Source organism: Microplitis mediator, chromosome 7 (assembly GCF_029852145.1).
Source record: "Microplitis mediator isolate UGA2020A chromosome 7, iyMicMedi2.1, whole genome shotgun sequence".
In the NCBI taxonomy this organism is placed as follows: domain Eukaryota; kingdom Metazoa; phylum Arthropoda; class Insecta; order Hymenoptera; family Braconidae; genus Microplitis; species Microplitis mediator.
Window position 1 is genome coordinate 22,587,346 of NC_079975.1, and position 16,715 is coordinate 22,604,060.

Genomic DNA, 16,715 nt, shown 5'->3' on the forward strand with positions numbered 1-16,715 from the left:
AGTCACGACGCGGGCGGGATCTGCTAGTCATCACCAAAATTCAAAATTTAAAAAATTGACGTTATTTTATTATTTAGTTTAACTCAAAAATTTTCTTTCCAAAAACTAATTGAGAATCATATAAATTTTTATAGCTTCCGAAATTTTGAGCGCAAAATCGGCGCCAACTTCCGTATAGCTTTAAAAATAAAAATTTAAACTTCAAGTTCAAAAGTGCATAATTTCGATAATTAAATTTTTTGATTCATCAAAAATATAAGTAATCAAAAAATTTTGAATTTCAGCCAAAAGTATGTCTAAAATTTTGACTCCACTCCAATTTCATAATATTTTCTAACTTATAAATATTCAAATTTCAAACATATTTCTTAAATTGCAGTTTCTTCTATTTTAAGTTCGCGAGTTCGAATCCACGTCAGAATTTTTTCCCAATTTTTTTATTTTTTTTTTTTTCATTAAATTCCATCACCTAATAGCTTAATAAAAAGTTGTTAAAAATCCCCACTATGAAAAAAAATAACAAAACAATCATTACTTTTTTTTCTTTTAAATATCAAACGTCATTACACGAAAAAATTCCCACGTAGAACACAACATATATTTTCTCTTACTCATATCTCATATGACATAAAAATAACTAAAAAAACAAATGATTTATTTTATCGCAATTGCAAAGGAATTACAGAGACCCCAAGTAATGCGAGTGATTAAAGTAAACTCAAGTGTACCGATAGTTCAATGACATTTCAATAAAAAATAATCTACGTATAGTCCCTTCTAAATATTTACATAAATATACACATGTATATAATATCATATATATATATATATTTACATGTCATCTCTTATAAAATTATATTAATAATTTCGCGTTTCCGGATTTTCACTATTACTTACAGTGACTTAATCACCATAATATTCTAAAGTAAACCGAATATAATATATCGGATATAACATAATGTATATATATATATATATATATATATATATATATATGTATATATATATATATATATATATATATATATATATATATATACCCAAATACATACATATATATATATATATGGATATATATTATCCATGTAATTCGAAAATTTTCCTGATACCGAGTGCTCGTTGAACGACAAGCCGAAGGACATCGCGTTCCTCTTTAGTTAATTATTATCTAATCTTAAATCTTACAATACGTTTCTCTTCTATCTCTCTATTTACAACGTATAAAATCTACTGTATGATTCTTTTTATCATCAGTCTGCTGTCGCACGTCAAAACAATTTTTTTTTCATTTTTTTTTTAAATAATATCACTGGTCTTTTTTACTCAACAAAACAGTTGATTAATTTTTTTTTTCATTATTTGAAGTCTACGAAATTATAACTGGCTCGAAAAAAAATGTTTTGTGTTTTTGAATTCAAAATTTAGTGATAATTTGCACGTTTTTTGAATTTAACTTCCGTCTGATTTTAATTTTTTTTTGTGATACGAAAATTTTCAGTACAATTTTATTCGAAAAAACTATTTTTCAAAAGTTATGTCAATGTCAGTTAAATTTTTTTCATTCACAAATTTCAGTGAAAAAATTTTTTCACAATTAAATTTTCAAAATTATTTAGTGTCGGTATTTTATTGTATATAAATAAAAATTATACGTGCAGTAGTAAATATTTTTTTTTTTTAATTTGTGTTCATTAACGACTCAGATATAAAAAAGGCTGGCGGCAAAATACGTGATATTTAAATAAAAAAGTGGGAAAGTACAAATTTCTGATACTACAATAGGTCATAATAGACAGCTTTGAAAAGTGATTAATTGTCTACTTCGTCAGCTAGAGGCAGAACATTAACTACTAATGTTTGAATATTAAAAAAAAATTCAAAAAAAAATTTAAACGTTAAGAAAAAATAAAAAATAAATTTTTGTGTGGAATGAGGGATAGTAAAAAAGTAATAGTATCAAATAAAAAATTAAAATTTTTTTATTTCTTTTTCAATACCGAAATTGAGAGATGACGCGGTGATTAATAGTCACCAACAGTGAAAAGAATTTAAATAATTAAATAAAAATATCATGTATTTTTAGTGATCTCTAGTTTGTGATTAATTTTTTTTTATTTTCCATTTGTCGCTCTCTTGCATTTTTATAATTTTTTTTTTGTTATTGTTATTGTCGGTATTAATTTATGTGCGTGGGTTTATAAAACAATAGCGTGACCAGTATATAAGCTAATATGTTGAAATCCTCGATTGAGTATAGAGATATTGGTATGTATCCTCCACTTATTGTAATTTGATCACGGAAAATAAACGTGACCTTTGACGTTTTGAAAATTTAATTTAATTGAATAAAAAAAAAAAAATTAATAGTTTATTTTTTTCTTATTATTAATTAAATTAATCCGTCATGAAAAATATAAGATTTCTTTGGAATTCGTGATAAAAAAATTACGATTTTTTTAAATCAGAAAAATTTTAGCATAAATTTTTGGGAAAATTTTTTTGAGAAAAAAAATTTATTACGTAATTTTTTGACTAAAAATTTACTAATTAATTCGACTAATTAAAATTTGAATGGTTTAATTTGTGGAATAGAAAGGGGACATTTTTTTTTTTATCATATATATTTAAAAATTTGTTTTTTGAATCTAAAAAAAATATGACAAATTTTGATTTGCGATGAAATTTTTTTTTCAATTGATAAGAAAATGGGTCAGTATCAAAAAATTTTTTAAATTATTTCATACTAATTTAACAATTACATTAATTACAAAATTTATTACTCATATTTTACACCAAAAAAATAATCAATCCTCTGAATATTAAATAATTAAAAAAATATGAATAAATTGAAATAACAAACGGTTCTGAATTACAATACAATAAATAATGTAAGCTGTCAATTATACAAAGTTGTTTGTTCATTAAATAGTACTGTTCACATATGTATACAAAGAACAAAAAAACCAATTAATTATTTTTACATTACTCGCGACTCATTACTCACAACTAATTACAATAAATGATTTAAATCAAACATGAAAATACGTTTTTCTGCTGATCTAATAGTTCACACTGTGAGAACTATTTGTTATTATTATCGCTTTTTAATTTTTTTTATTATTTAGTACTCGTATAAATTAAATAAAAAAACAACAGATCGTAATCGCGTATCCTTGAGCTGAATTTAAAAAGGAATTCTGGATGACTCGATTATATTTTATTTATACATCAGTCATTTTAAGGATCATCTTCGCTATATATATTTGTACTTATGTGAATTATTTATTTAATTATGCATTTACTTGGTAAATAAATTTGTATTGTTGATAACTGAATCATAATTCCGGATATACGCTCCAAAATTAGTGTAATAAACAAACCATATTTTGAACACTGTCTCATATAATTAACATTATTGCAATGTAAAAAAAAACCGGTATAAGTCCACCCTACCCTGGTGTTAAATTTAACCCCGAGAACGGTGTTATAACTTTTCCTGGTGTTAAGCAGCGTTAAATAATTTGTTTTATTTCTGGAGTATCAAAAATTGTAATTTCATTTTGACCATAAATTGGACGTTTCGTCCCTTTATTGGGACTTCTTCAATTCTAATTTTTGAATTACTGTCCACCTCCCTGTGATTTTACAATTTAATCAAGTTGATCTAGACACGATTTTAAATTAATCTAAAAAATTGTATTGTTTAAAAAATTGATGACACGACAAATTTAAAAATTTTTGAGAAATCTAAAGAATACTCACAATTATATGCTAAAGTTATTGTATAAAATATGGAAAACAGATTTTTTTATTGCGATTTCTGCAAACTAGGGAGAAAAATAAAATAAAATAATTTATCATTTTTAAATCAGTTATTATACCCTATGAAAAACATTATAGTTGTAATGAAAATAATTATAATATTGTTCTGAAATATTTGATTTTACAAGTGATCAAAAATTTCAGCAGTTTGTTCAGTTCCCGTACGGAAAAAGTGTAAATTCGGGATATATACGGGCAAAAATCCCAGAATATATGTCTCTTATATGCGGCTTTAATAAAAGTGGCATTTCTTGTTTTATAGATAATAAAATTGTTTTTATCTCAATTAACAATAATTTCGTAATTTTGGCAGTTACAGTTCTACTCACAACATCTCTACTGAAGGGAAGTAACTACAATTATACTCACTCACAACTTTACTCAGCCTCAACTCTACTCACAGTTATTTTTACTCACCCCGGCTCTAATCCAGATTATGTTATTCCAGTTTAGTCCTGAAAGTGGTTAAATTGGTCGTAACTACTATTTTGAGGACTAAACTAGGATAACTTTCTATAATATTGTCAATCTTAAAATTATAAATTGATCCTCAAAAACCTCATTGAGAACTTTGAGACTTAAATCCAAATTCGTTTTTTGACTCGGGAAGTTTAACTCTACTCAGTAATATTTTTACTCAACTACAACTCTACTCACAAAGAATTGCTATTTTATCGATAGACTAAAATACATAAGAAAAGTTGTAGCTGAGTAAAGTTATGAGTGAGTATAATTGTAGCTACTTCCCTTGAGTAGAGATGTTGTAAGTAGAATTGTAACGCTGCCGTAATTTTAACGAAATAATATTAATGTTTTGTCTGTTTTGTATATCTTAGGACACTTGTACTCACGTCCTCATACTCTTATCGCAGTTAATTTACTCTTTATGTACACCGTGTTAACACTGTTAAGTACTACCGCTACACCGGAATTAGTTAATTTTAACACCACTTTTTTACGGTGTAGGCCTAAGGGTCATTTGATTGGTTAATGAACACTTCTAATTGGTCGTTGAGTTGGAGTAGGGGAAAGTTATAAGCAGGGAGGGGGGTATAGTAATCTGGACACCTAACACCTAAGTAGCATCGCTACACCGGTGTTAGTTCATATGAACACCGTTTTTTTACAGTCAAATATGTAGTAAATGAAACTATCCTTGGATTTTTTAGTTATTTACTAAAATTATTAATTATTTATTGTATTTATTTTTCTATTAAGGTCTTTGTCAGTTGCACGCTTTATTAATCCATTCTTAGCGAATTATCTCGTGTCATTATTGTAGTTAATTATCCGATCATAAAGATATAACAATAGCTGTCATTATTTTTTAACAAACTGTCATTGAATTACGTAATTAATTTTTTTATATATTTCATACGAATACAAATTCGTTTTTAACTGATCTCATTTACCGTAAAAATAATTTCCCAAGGCTTAATTTCCTAAACAATATTCCGCGTCATAGTCTCACTATAAGATTTTACGGGTTATTTTTGCCCATAGGAATTTTCCGTCTGGAATCTTTGACTTTCAGTAAAAATTTTGAAAAATTTTTTTTACCGCTTTTATATAAATTCAAAATAATACAAAAATTTTAAATAGAGAAAATTAATCAGGTTTCTTTCTTGTCATTAAATAAAAAAAAAATTTTAATTACTTAATACTATATATCAGAACACGTGTTATCAAGTGTAAATCTGAATTAATGTAAATTAGAATAACGGAATATAATTAAAAATTAACGATTATAGAAGATAATAAAATACGTCACCTCATCTCACTTATCTCAGTTGCCAGACTCAAGTCATCTCACTATTATACCATCACTCGCACCTTAAACTTGTGATACTCGTTATTGAATATTCCTCTCTACTCAGTATTTACTCAGATAATTGTCGATATAAATTAAGAATGGAAATTCTCCGGCTACCACGTAATACTTTCGTCTACTAGTTTTTTTTTTTTTATATTCATTTATTCATCTCTCGTATCCTCTTTTTATATAATAATTCATTCCGAATCCTTCGAAATACTTTTAATAATAATTTTTTACATTCCGTTCATAAATAATTAATATCTGTCTTGTTAATAATTATTAATAATTAATCTAAAATTTTTTATTTATTTTTTTGTTACAGCAGCATTTTCCACAGCCGCTGAAGACGTGGAAAATGGGGTCAAGTCTCAAGATAATAAAACGGGTGAGTCTTTCTTTCAATTAATCGTTCATTGATAAATTAATTAACATTTTATAATTTATTCAAAAAATAACTGGTCACCAGACGTCGCTCTACGTCGTGAATTTTTCAAAAAAAATTTTATCTACCGAGTTTTGTACCCATAAATTACTTCCTTACCGACCTTAGGTAACTTTCACCTCAACCTTACCGACAATCGCTTAAAAAATTTATCACTTCCGCCTTTACCATCAGTGATAAATTATTTCCTGCAGATTTCTGCGTTACCAATCGTGGGATGGCAGATTTTCTGCCTTACCGACCGATTTATTTTTAATAATTTTTTTTACTTAGGAAATTTTTTTTTTTAACTCGAGTAATGAATGTAATTTATATAATTACATATTCACATACATATAAGTGTATATATATTACATAATTATTCTTTTTTAGTACAAAAAGATTTATTGAAATGTTCGATGTCGAAATATTTAATTTAAAATTATCACTTTCAATTGTCCTTTGACCTTTTTTTATATTAAACGATCGTTATAAGATTCACTTACACAGCTGCTACTTATTCAAATATTTTTTTATTAATAATAATAATAAATATATAAATTATTATTATTATAAATTTGTGATATTTGACGCGTTAATTAATTTTGATAAATAATTAAATAAATAAGGAAAAATTTTTCCTATCGAAATGTGGGAGTAGAATTTATCGAAATTATGAAATAATTGAATCGAGTTTAAATAAAATTTAAAATTAATTATTTATATGGGAAGAGTTGAAAAGTGATTGAAGTATGAGGTTACGTGGCTATAAAATAAAACTGTAGATTTATAAATTTGAATAGGCTTTGAATTATTTTGTTCAATAGACTGGTGTAAGTAAACGTGAAAAAAATTACCATTTGAAATATTAGTAGCATGTGTGTTGGTTGTGAGATTTAAGCTGTGAGAAATGACTTGAACCATAACGGTTGGCCTCCAAGTTGAAGCCGCTTAGCAACAAAGTTGACCCAACAAATGGGTATAGTCTGGCCAACGTCCTTTCTAGAAACTGAATAACCGTCTTTATAATCTCTGATCATGCGCCTTTTTATTTAAATTTCTGTAAATATTAAAAAGTATCTTTTTTTTGCTTCTTACTCTTCGTTTGTCAGCAATAAAATTTTTAGATTACAATTCTCTATTTCACACTTTAGACTTCCGCGTTCATGCTTTTGTGACATTTATCATTTTTATTAACAAAGAATTCATTTAATTAATTTTTTTTCTGCTAATGAAAATTGAACCTCTTATTTATTATTTCGTTGTCCGTAAAAACTTATAATTATTAATTTTTTATGCAAAATTTAATTGACATGAGAGAGGACCCACAGAAAAAATTTCCGCAGTGCGGCTTCATCAAATTTTTAATGTCGGGCAAATTGAGTCCCGCTGAAAAGAATTCAAAATTCAAATTTTTTGTTCCAAAAAATTTCTAGTGGCCCAAAATCCCATGATATTGTCCCGTTTTACGGCCTAAGAAAAATTTATTGCGCCATTTTGCCCCTTGTAATTTTCATTTATGAAACCACCTCCAAAATATTGAATTTTTTTTCAAAAACATAACGAAAAATTTAAATTAAAAAAAAAGAAATTTTTCAAATCATAAAATATATTAAGAAAATTAAGTCCATTTCCAAAAACCGATTGATAAATTCCAATTCAAATCCATGTGTAGTTTTATTTTCTTATTTTATAAACAAAAATTTAAGTTTATGAGGTAAAATTACGTCAGAATAGAAAATATTGAGATCACAACAGGACTCACCTGACACTATTTCTTACTATTACAATAATTTTGTAATTTTCCAATGCCAAACACGCAGACAATATGCAGCAGTTTCGCCCAGGCTTGATGCCAATTTTCTGAAACTGTTATCCAATATAACAGTCTTTTCTCACGTGATTCCCAAAAAAAATAATAAATCAATATAATTTATCTTCACTTAAAATTCTAAAATATTCTTTACGATCAATTTTGAATGATTAATTCAAAATAAAAATTACCACGACATTAATTATTAATAGGGGAAGGGGGGGGGGGCAAAGCAGGATACTTAAGAAAATACTAAGGTTTCGAAGACAAATGCGCTAGGGTAGAAGTATCGTTTTTGGCCACTTAACCCGTCAGCACTCCCGTTATGAGCATTTTGCTCACGCTCGATTTTAAACATGAATAACTTTTTTTTTTCAAATGGAACGAATAGTTGAAATTTTTTCTATCTTTGAATAGTTTTATCTATTTTCAGATTCCGCTTGAACAAAATTTGTTCGGTTGTCATAGAAATTATAAAAAAAATTTTTTTTATGCTCCTCAAAAAATGTGAGCATTTTCCTCATCACGGGCGTAAAGGCGTAAGTAAAAAAATTCTACGTTCGGTTACTCTCGTGACTGCTCGTCTACCTTCGGCAGTCTGCGAAGTTATTCGGTTGAATTCATTAAAGTTTAAATTACGTTTATTAATCGTCAATAAATTACAATTATCATTTATTTATTATTTATTATTCTTATAATACATAGAGTGATTAATTTATGAAAAATATTTTCTTGCTTAAAATTTGAAAAAATTTGTTTGATGCCTAGGCGTTAAGCGTGAGCAAAACTCTCATCACGGGCGTAAAGTATACCGAAAAGCTGACGGGAGTGCTGACGGGTTAAGGGCCAGTTCTGGCCACGTAGAAATTTTGAATAAAATAATTTGTAAAATACGCAACAACATAATTAATTTTTTTAAATGTGTTTGAAGATATTTTTATGACACTGTTGCAATGAAATTTTTTTTTAATACGTTTTCATTATTTAAAATAAAGTATTAAATGTCCAAAAATGGAGCAGTGGCCACAAATGCTACTTCTACCCTAAATCTTTTTGTTTTTAATGATATTCAAAGTAAATAGAAAAAATTTCAGTTGCTGTTAAAACAAAAAAATTTTCAATTTTTGCGGGCAAAATGGGGTACCCCCTAAAAAGGTGAAAAAAAAATTTCTGGATATTAAATAAATTTGATTAAATAAAATTTTTTTGTAAGTAATTTACATAAAGAAAAATTATATTTTACACAATTATTGGATGGAGAGGAAAAAAAAAATTTTTTTATTTTTTTTATCAATATTAAAAATAAAATTTTTTTTTTATAAAATTTTGGGGGTACCCCCTTTTGCCCCCTTTTTCCTAATTTGAATCTCAATCCAAAAAATTTTTTAAAAATAAAAATATCTGTAAGTACCGATAACTAGAAAAAAATTTCTAATTAATTATTAATAATTAAAACAAATTTTCCAAGTCGAAAAATTTTTTTTAATTAAAAATAAAAATGATTAAAAAGTAGCTTGAGTTTAAAAATAAATAATAAAATTGGAAACAGTTATAAATTTGTATAAATGTTTAAGTAATTTAAATATTTTTGGTATTTATCCAAAATAAATTTCATTATTTTGTTTGCAATGACGTTGCCAATGTCAATGTCGTAGATATTTGTCGTCGTTGGATATTGTCGTCGTTTTTATGACATCACTCTAAATAGCAAGACATGTATATGACAATATACACATATATTTATGTGAACATTTTTTTAGTAATTGAGTTAACGTGATCACCGCGTGCTTGTGATTATTAACTGGCTTTAAATTTATTTGGGACATAGTTAAGCTTTGTTCAATTAAATACTTAAGCGCGCAATTAAAATAATAATAATAATTACCCCCACAATGCACTTTTATTGAGCGGCGTTTAAATTTTAGCGGTCAGGGAAAAACCGGAAAAAAAAACGTTGACCGATTAATTATATTGTGGCCGTCTTTGTTCTACGGTCTTCGAGCTTATTATTTTTTTATGATCCATGTTATTTATTTTGTAATTACTATTTTATTATTTTATATTTTTTTAACTGTTTGGCCAAGTTCAATGTATAAGGCTGGACTTGCGATCGAAAATAACCTTGACCTAGCGTCAAATCGAGTGGTCAATCTAAAAAATTTATTTCTCGCATGTTTGATTTATTTAATCAATTTATTGCGATTAACTTTGTTTTATTGTTTAAATATTTATTTAAGCTGGTACTTCATTTTTATTCTATTATTTGTTTAATTTTATTAATGATTTAAAAAAAAAAATTTTATTTACTTTATTTTCATTAATTTTTTTTTTCATTTTTATTCTTTCTATAAAAATAAATTTATATAAAAATGAATATTAAATACATAAACATTTTTTTTGTTTCTAAAATTATCTATTTTTGAAAATTGTGACTTGAATATCGATTTTTGAGTCGGAGGTAATCAGAGCTTTTTTTTAGAGAATTTTATAAGCTACAAAAAAGATTCAAACAATTTTTTCGATACATCGATACTTTGAGCGCAATATTTAATCTAAACATAATAACAATCATTTAAATTAGAGAGCTGAGTAAAAAAAAATCTCCCAAAGCTCCTAGTGCTTTAAATATCAATTTTAGACACAAAGCCACTTATACTTTTTTTATGCAAAATTTAAAGAGCTACAAAAAAGGATTCTTCGACTTTTTTGATAATTTGAATATTTAAGACACTAAACGAGTTTCAAACCCTGAAATCTAGAATAAATAAAATTGTGATTTAGAATTTAAAGGGGACTAATGTGACCGCCAAAAAAAAGGTGGTTTTTAGGAATTTTTTTAAAGAAAAATACTGCATGGAATGTTTTAATATTTTAAGGATATATTTGTGAATATATAGTGAATACAAGATAAAATTTTTGGACAAACAAATTCAAAATTCAGCGAGTTATTCACAATCTCCCAACGCTAAAAAAAAGTCCACTGCTGCAGTTGTAGCGACCTTCACGGCCTGAAATAAAAAAAAAACCAAAAAGTTTATTAAACTAGAAAGTATTTTCTGTACCATTACCCTCGGGCTGAGAAAAAAATTGGAAATTAACAAAATGGTGGAGTTTAAAAAAAAAATTTCAACTTTTTCGCGAAAATTTCATGATTTTTGGCCTGGCAAAATTACACTATTGATTCGATCGGAAAACTGGAGGTTCGTAGTAGAATATATCGGATGATTTGTCTTCGAGTTATAGATGCAGTAAATTTGAAAAATGTATTTTCGACACCCGATAAGTTGCTTTACGCAGAGAATTTTACGGAATTTTTTGCATCAAAAATTTATAGAAAAATTACGATAGTCATCGTAACATGAGGACAGTATGGAATTATTGTACAAATTACTGATACTGTAGAAATTTTTGAAATACATCGAAGAGAATTTACAAGGTCCATTGTAATTTTGACGAAGCAACAGATTAAATTTATACCAACTGCATACTAAACATTCTGATTTAACCTAATAAATTTTATTATGCAGTTAGTATAAATTTTATCTGTTGCGTTGTCAAAATTACAATGCACCTTGAAATTCTGTTCGATGTATTTTAAAAATTTCTACAGTATCGGTAATTTGTACACAGAAAAAAAGGATTTCTTGACACAAAAAATTTTTTCCCAGCCAAAGAAATTTTTTGCATTATGAATTGAAAACAGAAATTTCCTTACGGCGAGAATTAATTTTCTCAGAGCAAGAAAAAACTTTTTGAGCCAATAAATTTTTTCTCGTCCCAAGAAAGTTTTTGTGTTCAATTTAAAATACAAAAAAATTCTTGTGCCCAGAAATTCTTTTTTTCTGTGTACAATAATTCCATACTATCCTCATGTTACTATGACTAGTAATTTTTCTATAAATTTTTTATGCAAAAAATACCGTAAAATTCTCTGCGTGTTCAGATGGCTGTGACTCAAAAAAACTATTCAACATATGCACTTTAAATTTTCGTATGTTATTTTTGAAGCTACAGACTATCGGAATATGAAAGAAAAACAAAATTGACCCATACGAAAAAAATATATATCCGGGCAAATCTGAAATATGTCGCATATATACAACATATATATAAATATATGTCTCATATATGCAGATTTGCCCGGATATATCCGGATATATATTTTTTTTGTGTGGGGACTTTTTCAAAATTTCACACTAGTGGTCCCCCTCAAGAATGTTACAATTATTATTAAATTTTTATTGATTGCCTCAATCTATCGAATAATCATAACAATAATAACGACAATAATAACAATAAAAAAAAATGTAACTCCCACTGTTTAATTACACCTTATAAAATGTTTTGCCCACGAGCATATCATGCTCTTACGTCAACACGACTACGTGATTACAGTTTCTAACCGTCGAGTATATTATGCGAATATGAATATGATACTCAGCAAAAATAATAACTAATTTAAAAAAAAAAAAAAATTAACACAATTTTTAGCATACATTTATTTTTGAAATACATAAATCAATCATATATTTTTTTAAAATCACATATCTTATAATTATGCGTCATATGAAATATTATTCAATTATTGGGTCATCAAGCAAAGAAAAAAAATTATTTACTGAAATTTTTTTTTACTTCAAATTAAAAATTTTTTCTTTACAAAATTTTCATAATTTCGTGTTTTATCAAAATCAAATTTTTTCCCGCGCGAATTTCAATAATTTTCTTGGAATTTAAAAAAATTCTAAACGTTGCATTACCGACCCATTAATGATTAATAAAATAGATAATGATTTTTTTTTAACAAAAAAATTTACTAAACTTTGTACAGTATATTGATTGTAAAATGTGTACTAATCGTTCCGTAAAACATTGATATGGTTTGAAGTTTTATATGTACTTACAATAAGTTATATATATGTATATATATAGGGATACGTCAGCAGTTGATTGCATTATCGACAGTAACATGAAGTCACGACTAGATAAATACAAGACACGTGCACTGCAACCATGTAACTAATAAACATTAATTGCTTCTCAACCGATAAAATATTATAACTTATTTTATTTTCCCGTGGTTATAATTTATCACTTTACTATTTACATAAATCCGCATAATTATTTGTAAAAATAATTTAATAACTAATAGATTTCTAGAGAAGTTAATACGAAATGGACATAAATTACATTATTTTGTTTATTTGATTAAATGGAATACGGATGAGTAATGTCATATATTATTTAAGTAACGCATTTTTAATGAATATGTAAAGACGGACAACCTGATTCAACTCGGTAAATTGACCACTTTATACTATGTCTGATGACAAACTCACGTTGACTAATTTTCCGAACACGTCATTCTTTCATTTATTTATTTATTTTTTTTGCATAAGGAAAATATGGACGGTTTTTCTTGCTGATAATGATAATGGCATCAATTGTTTATTACCTGAACTATAAATAATTACCGGAAAAAGTCGACTGATTTATTAATTTTGCACACCTCGAGAGCTGTACTGACGCACAGTTTTTTTCGGGTTTTCCTTAATATCGGGAGCTTTGATATCAATTTTGTTCTTTAGTTGTAAAATTTTCTTATCGTATCTAATTTGGGAAAATTTTTTTTTTATCACAGCCGGAAGCGAAAAAAAATTTTTCCATGATATTAACTTTTGTAGATCATGAGGTCACTTTATTTATATTTATTTTATAGATATTTTGAACTTGACATATATTATCAAAAAAAAAAAATGCATGTCAGCAAAGATAAAAAAGTTTCTAAAAATTTATTTTTGGACCCCCCTATTAAATCGGTGTAATTTATTTTCTGTTGGGAATAACTCAACACAATATGAACATTTTTTGTTCATTATGATGTCCTTTAGTAACAGAAACCCTAAAAAGTCCTCAGGGAAATTCGTTTTTCAAATCCTAACCCATATGAGGATGACTTTCTATGAAAAGTGGCCCGTAACTTTTTTTCTGTTGGGAATAACTCAAAACAATAGAAACGTTTTTGTTCATTATGATGTCCTCTAGTAAGAAAAGCCCAAAAAAGTCCTGAAGAAAATTTATTTTTCGAATCCAGACCCATATGAGGATAAATGAGGATGACTATATATGAAGAGTGGCCCGTAACTTTGCTTCTGTTGGGAATAACTTAAGACAATATAAACGTTTTTTGTTCATTATGATGTCCTTTAGTGAGATAAACCCAAAAAAGTCCTTAGAAAAATTTATTTTCCGAATTCTGACCCATATGAGGATAGATGAAGATGGGTGAAGATAAATGAGGATGACTGTCTGTGAAGACTAGCCCCTAACTTTTTTTCTGTTGGGAATAACGCAACACAATATTAACATTTTTTGTTCATCATCATGCCCTTTAATAGATAAAAATATTGAACCTCTCGAAAAAAATTTATTTTTCAATTAATTGACGTTGGTCAGATAGGGGCATATGACACTAGTATTTTTTAAAGTAAATACATCACTTAAATATAAATACCAAAATACAATACAACAGTCTTATAACGGGCAGTCGAGAACAAAACTATTTGGGCGACTGAAATTCTAAAAAAATTTTCCCGACTGCCTCTAGACCAGGCCTATGACGGTGGTCACAAACCGACTGTGCAAATAAAAAAAAATGAATTGACAAATTGTAGAGTAAAAATAAATAAAAAATTCCACATCAATCCGTATAAATTAATGAAAGACATGAAATAATTCCATTACAACTGATAGCAGCAAAAGGTCACGATAAAATTTTTTTCCATCTTATAAAACCTAGTTGACGGGGTGTCCGTTATCACCCGATGAAAACTGGTAAACATTTCCCCATGTCTTCGTGTGTGGTAATATAAAAATATCGTACATCTCCTGATACAATTATCGCAATTAAAAAACAAATAAATAAGAGTATTACAATTCTGGTTGATCTATTGAATATTGAAATACAATATTAACCAGATAAACAAGTCAATTGGGTATTATTGATCATAAAGTAACTTGCGTCACAATATTTTCAGATGACTTTGAGAGGTCTTATTCAAACCACATAAATTTAACACCACTGATAATTGTTTATAAATAAAATACATAAATATATATATATATATATATATATATATATATATATATATATATATATATATATTTATATATTTTCCATCTACCCTCGACTACTAAGTAATATTTATGGTCTATTAATAACCATAAACTAAATAAATATTTTGAATAGTTAATGGTTTATGTAGTGGATCAACTTGTATTCAAATATAAACTCGATGTAGGTCGGATTCAAAAATAGTAATTTAGCATTTGCAAGTAGACGTGCAAGCCCTTGTGACGCACAACCAAATTTTTTTTTTTACTTAACTATTATTATTTAATTGTTTATTTATACACGGAGTAAAAAAATAAATAATTTTTACGAAAAAAAAAAATTTTAATCCGAGAAGTGATCTCGAAACGTTAAAAAAAAATAAATACTTTTACTAAATTCAAAGTAAAAATTACAACATTATTGAGAATAATAATTTCTGTTGATTATAAAAATTACTGCGTACAAAATAAAATTTACTAGCGACGAAATAAAAATTATAATGTACCGATAATTTTGACTATTGTACTTAGTAAATATTAGTTAACGCGCTTTGTGAAAGATGTACTGGCGAGTAATTTTTACAATCCAGATAGTAATTTTTACAATCTCAAATAGTAATTTTATCTCCCGGAGCAGCAATTTGTCTTACCGACATTCTAAAATGTACAGTACCTACGTAGAATTACATTGGAGATGAAATATTTATCAACTACGAAACAAAAATTCCGACTAATGCACTAACTTTTAATAATTCTAATAACAATTTCTACTTTTTGTAAGATTCAACTATTTTTATATGAACAAGTAAATATTTATTTTTTCCAAGGGAAAATTTAACGAAGCTTTAATGTAATTTTTACAGTTAACTTTAATTTTCTACAAATGATAGTAATTTTTTATGTATATTGTAATTTTTAATTTTAGATAAAATTTTTTAATATCTAATGATAATTATTATAGAATTTAAAATAATATTTTTGTTGATATAATTGTACTTTTTATTTAGTGTGACAAAAGCGTTTTGGTTTTAAATAAAATAAAAATTACAACTTAAAATAAAAATTATTAAAGTTGTAAGCAATTTTTGAATTTTTTAAGTAATTATCTCTACTTGGGATTGTAATTATTATGATAAGTGAAAATTACAATCCAAATAGTAATAATTGAGATAAAAAATAAATTTTCTACTAATGATCGTAATTTTTTTATGGTTCCATGACAACTGATCCCAGACAACTGATCCCCGACAAGTGATCACACGACAATTGATCCCGCAGACAACTGATCCCACAGACTAGATCCAACTGACAACTGGTCCAACTGAAAACTGATCTTCTAATTCATCAGTTTCATCAAGATTTTCGTAACTTTCATTATCATCATTTTCAAAACCTTCATCTTCATCATTTTCAACTTAGTCTCGATGGGATCAGATGTTGGTGGGATCAATTTGTAGGGATCATTTATCGTGGTATAAAATTGTTGGGATCAGTTGACAGCACACCTTTTTTATGGATTGTGATTTTTTATTTGACATAGCAAATTTTTAATTATGGTTGTAAATATTATTTAATTTTGACCTGTATTTTTCTCCGTGTAGGAAATTTTTTACGCAGTTTTTTTTTGTTACCCCGACTACTGTAGTCGATTGTATCACTATGTATATTCACGTAAATGTATGTAGATATAAATATATATATATACGAATATTGATCGGTATAAATAGTAA

At 26.8% G+C, this 16,715-nt stretch overlaps 1 protein-coding gene across 26 annotated transcripts in view; it reads left to right on the top strand.

The window, feature by feature from the left end:
* LOC130672066 (WD repeat-containing protein 48 homolog) overlaps window positions 1-16,715 on the top strand; it is a 98,827-nt gene that overhangs the window by 41,762 nt on the left and 40,350 nt on the right. For 12 of the 26 annotated variants that reach the window (XM_057476292.1, XM_057476295.1, XM_057476304.1 and 9 more), the window contains exon 2: window positions 5,961-6,023. In XM_057476292.1, coding sequence (XP_057332275.1) covers window positions 5,961-6,023 — 63 coding nt within the window. Of the gene's footprint in view, window positions 1-2,118; window positions 2,266-5,718; window positions 5,756-5,960; window positions 6,024-16,715 lie in introns of those variants that run through there. The other 14 variants (XM_057476293.1, XM_057476305.1, XM_057476311.1 and 11 more) reach the window with 8 other exon arrangements.